At 49.0% G+C, this 4,534-nt stretch overlaps 1 protein-coding gene across 1 annotated transcript; it reads right to left on the minus strand.

The window, feature by feature from the left end:
• Positions 1-503: 503 nt before the first annotated feature.
• LOC123061731 (protein phosphatase 2C 50) lies at positions 504-3,734 on the minus strand. Its single transcript, XM_044484966.1, has 4 exons — positions 3,046-3,734; positions 2,601-2,951; positions 2,418-2,523; positions 504-1,152 (listed from the first exon to the last, which is right to left on the minus strand). Exons 1-4 carry the CDS (start codon positions 3,406-3,408, stop codon positions 812-814), a joined length of 1,161 nt encoding a protein of 386 aa, XP_044340901.1. The 5' UTR covers positions 3,409-3,734; the 3' UTR covers positions 504-811.
• Between the last annotated feature and the right edge of the window lie 800 nt (positions 3,735-4,534).

Genomic DNA, 4,534 nt, shown 5'->3' on the forward strand with positions numbered 1-4,534 from the left:
GATCCCTTTAAATGAGCTTTTCGCAAAGCACATAGTCGATAGTTCCTTCCGAAAAAAAGGAAAAAATAGGTCAGAACTTTCATTTTTCATTCATTCCCTGTACAGCGTGGTAGTCCTTCCTAAAACATGAGCACAAGTCATGTGCCGTTTGACGGTTTTATGTGTGATGATGTCGATTGCAGCTGCTTGTTAGGTGGTCTAGCTTCTACTGCATTCACCGGTTGATGTTTATGTTACTTACCATCTAATTAAACAGTTGGCCCAGGACTGAGGTGTTTTTGTGCAAAATTTGTATAATAAGGTACGTTGACAGGGAGATAAAGCAACAATATCAGTCAGACATTCAGCCATTTAGAGGGTAACCATGCAGAAGGTCAGGACATTTTCATCAACATCCATCATGGTCATCTGATGATCTGGAAAAGGGAGTACATATGATGATCAGCGGAAGGCAACACCTGCAAGCACATCTTCTGCTACATATGTAACTTGCGACGATCATGTCGGCTGCTCAGTCCTTCACAAGGCTCGATTATTATGCAGACACCACTACATTTACATGGCTGTTCTGAACCTGATGAGAATCAAGTGTGAACAGCCCGAAAGCAAAAGGCTAAGGGGGTATACAGAAACACGCCAACACACACCCCATACATCAGATTATCGGAAGTAGACCTATTAGCATATACACATACAGCTCTTGCAGACGACTGAAGAAACAAAAAAAGTAGGAGTGCCGTTCTTGCAAGGGAAGCAGACTAGCGGACGAAACTCCAGACATGGTCAGCTAGTTGGGTGAATTATGGGCATGTTAGGTTTTGCCCTTGGTCTTTTTTCTTGATTTCAGGTCAATAACAATGACACTAATGTTGTCCCCGCTCCCTTTCGACAGCGCTAGCCTCACGAGACAATCAGCGGCTGCTTTTGCAGCAGGGTTCATAGTGGGTTCGCTGCCTCCATCAGAATTCGCACCGTCGTTATTATTCTTGTACCACAGAAGGATCTGTCGCCGGGCAACTTTGCATGCGTCCTCATTTGACATGACATCCCAGAGACCATCGCTTGCTAGAATGAGGCAGTCGTCATCTTTTGCCCGAGCAACAATGCTGACTTCTGGCTTTGGAATCAGAAATGGTTTCAGGTATCGGTCACCTGCAAGTAGATAGGATTGGCCATTTCCACTGTAAGTTAATATGCCATAAGAAGCTTCTGATTGATGCTACCCATGCACGGAGTAATTGCTGGTTTAACTGCTTATGTCAATTAAATTTCATATATAACAGAAAGAACAGAGTTTTGTCCCAAGTTTTAAAAATAAAAGCATTCAGACAGTAGCAGCTATAACAAGTGCAACTAATATCCAGTATTACTATTACCCATGGTGGCACATTCACAACTACCAGAGCCAGTTGCACGAATAGTAGCATAAGTATACGGGGTACCTTTGTTCCTTCAATAAGGGGGACTTTTTACTTTTGCCTCCTTAAGTACATCAGTATCCTAATCCAAATACTTTGACAGGATCATATTTAAGTTCACTGACAACTTTGTCCCCATCCCCAAATTTTTCCAGGAATGGAACCACAACATAATCGAGGAACACAGACTAAACCTAAAACATGACTTTTGTCCGATGAAAACATGCTGTTGGCAGCAGTTGCAAGTCGCCAGTATATGAAACAGAGCATTACCTTAGGGTTACAATTTACTGCCTGAAATGAGCTAATGTAATAATGTGACAGCATGTGATCTCGTAAATTGGAACAGCATCTGGAAGAAACATCTGACCTCATAATAAAATGCATATGCATGCCAACATAATTTGTAAAGAAAAAAATATCCAACTAAGAATTATGATGGAAATTGTGACACAAATTCAGTTTAATGTTTGACATAATGGTCCAGTACCAAAGACTTAGGAGTACTGCAAAATATTAAGATGATGGTAACTGGCTTTTCTTCTTTTTGACAATACGAGGATTGATGGTTTGATATAGGCTCCTAGTGGTTCAGGTATCATCACTTACTGACATCCCAAACATATGCAGAAATATGCCGATATGGCCATAGACCTACAACTATCTCCTACTATGGATATTTGGCTGAACCAAATAAATTAATGCCATATATGCTGAACAGTTTTACAACATGTCCTTGTACAAGCTTACTTTTTGTGACACTTTTTTTTGTCCTAAGTTCCTAGCTTACAGAGAGATGCATCCTGGAGTTACTAAAGTGCATTGTTCTAGAGCTCATGATAATAAATTAATAATAGTCATGTTGGGACTCGTGGTCAAAAAGTAACAAAAACATCTTAAGACCTTAATTGCATTCCAAAATGGCTTTACAGCTTGCTTGACATCATCAATAATTTTGCCCAGATAATAAGCTTGGGCGTGCAAAACCAGAAAACTTACCGATTGACCGTGACATTGCGAGAATACCAGAGACACGATAACCATTCCAGTCAATGACCTTCCCACCAGCGGCCTCAATCCTGGCACGCTCATCTTTCCTATCAGGCTAGAACACGCAAGCATAATCAGATACAATTTGCCTCAACTTACAAACTTAGCTGAACAGTAAAGTCCATTACGTACTTTGTGATCGACGGACAGAGCAATCGGCTCCTTCCCACGGCAGAGCACCACGCGTGAATCTCCACAATTTGCAGTTATGACATGAGAAGAGCAGACAATGGCAACAACGGCGGTGGAACCGACGTTATCAGCAGCAATAGGCTCCGGACGGAGCTCCGTGGCGCCATTGGAAAACCTGATGGCTTTCCCCGACACCTCCTCGTCTACCTTCTGGAAACAATCACCAAAAACCTTCTCCCATGGTTCTTTCACGTCCACCTCCCCTACTTCCCCCAATTCCTCCAACCCCCTGCCAGCTTTCAGCACCTCTCTTAACACAACGTGGATCTTATCCCGGCAGTAGTTCGCGACCTGGAAAGACATGATCAAGCATGAGCAAGAGCGCCTCGCCTCAAGACTAATGTGTTTCGTCTGGGCCAGGAGTCACAAGAGAAGATAACCTCACCTCCGAGCCGCCGTGTCCATCGTACACGCCGAAGAGGTGCGCCGGAAGCCGGAGCTCCGCGGCGTCGAAGTCACCCCCGATCCCGTCCAGCTCACGGCTGCTCGCGAGCATCCGCGCCGGCAGGGCAGCGAAGCGCGGCACGGCGGCGCACGCGTCCTCCATCTCCGCGGCGCGGCCGCGCGCCGCGGCGCAGCCCCACAGCGGCACGCACTCCATAAGGTACACGCTCCTCTTAGCGCACCCGTCCCCCGCGGCACGCGCCCTGCTCCCGAGATCCGGCGGCCTCTCGATCCCGCCGGCGCATTCCGCCGAGCACCCCCCGCGCGCGGCGGTCCCCTCCCCGGCGAACACCGCAGTCGCCATCACTAGCTCACGGCAGTATCAACAGCCCCAAACCACACCAGCGCCCGCCGCACCACGCGCCTGAGCAGCCCACCGCCGTGTCAGCCAGGGAGAGCGCGAGCCGTGGCCTCCTGTGCGAGAATCAAGGGGGCAGCAATGGAGAAAGAGAGAGAGCGCGCGAGGGAAAGTAAAGAGAGTGGTGACGAGGAGGGTTGGTGCTGGGCCGGGGAGTACGTGTACCGGGTGGGCGCGGGGGCGTGGGAAGCTGCGAGTGGCGGACGACGGCGTTGTGTGTTCGGGGCAGGAGGAGCGGATGCGGGTGAGGGAGCAAGGCACGAGGTACAAGGAAGCGAGGTGGTGGAACGCGATTGGGCGCGCCGGGGAGAACAGGTGTCGCGTCTAGACGCTGCTGCCGCTGGGTCTGGATGGAGTCGAGTGGAGTGGACCTGATGGGTGGGTCTGTTGCTCACTCGTGATTTTGGTGTCTGCTATGCTACTTGCCTACTTGCACCGTTCCATGGCTAAGGCCGTCTCCAGCGCACGACCCCAAATTATCCGGAACTGTTAGTTTAGAGTTAAACGGACATATGAAACATCCCAATACGCGATTCTATCCGTAAAAAATGTCTTTTTCTCGTCTGGCTCGCCTCATTCTGGGCGTAAACTTGATATGTCTTTGCGTCTGAAACGGACACAAACGGACAATTTTGCGTCGTCCTCGTCGGGGGCGTGTCCTCTACATGTGACCCCCTGGCCCGCCTGTCATTGAAACCAGAGGGGCCCGCCTGCCCACCCACTCATCCCTCTCTCTCCTCTTTTCTCTACTTTTCCCAACCATGCCGGCTCCGGGCTCTAGCACGGCAGTGCCACCACCAGCACCCGCCGGCCCCGGTACTCTCGGGGCTGCTCGGCTGACAGAGAGCACGGCGGATGGAGGTGTGGCGAGATGCGGGCACGGTGCACAGCGAGCCGAAGCGAGATGCTGCGGTGCGACGGAGACGGGGGCAAACTGAAGGAAATATGCCCTAGAGGCAATAATAAAGTTGTTATTTATATTTCCTTATATCATGATAAATGTTCATGCTAGAATTGTATTAACCGAAAACTTAGTACATGTGTGAATACATAGACAAAACAGAGTGTCCCT

The sequence above is a fragment of the Triticum aestivum genome, chromosome 3A (assembly GCF_018294505.1).
Source record: "Triticum aestivum cultivar Chinese Spring chromosome 3A, IWGSC CS RefSeq v2.1, whole genome shotgun sequence".
In the NCBI taxonomy this organism is placed as follows: Eukaryota; Viridiplantae; Streptophyta; class Magnoliopsida; order Poales; family Poaceae; genus Triticum; species Triticum aestivum.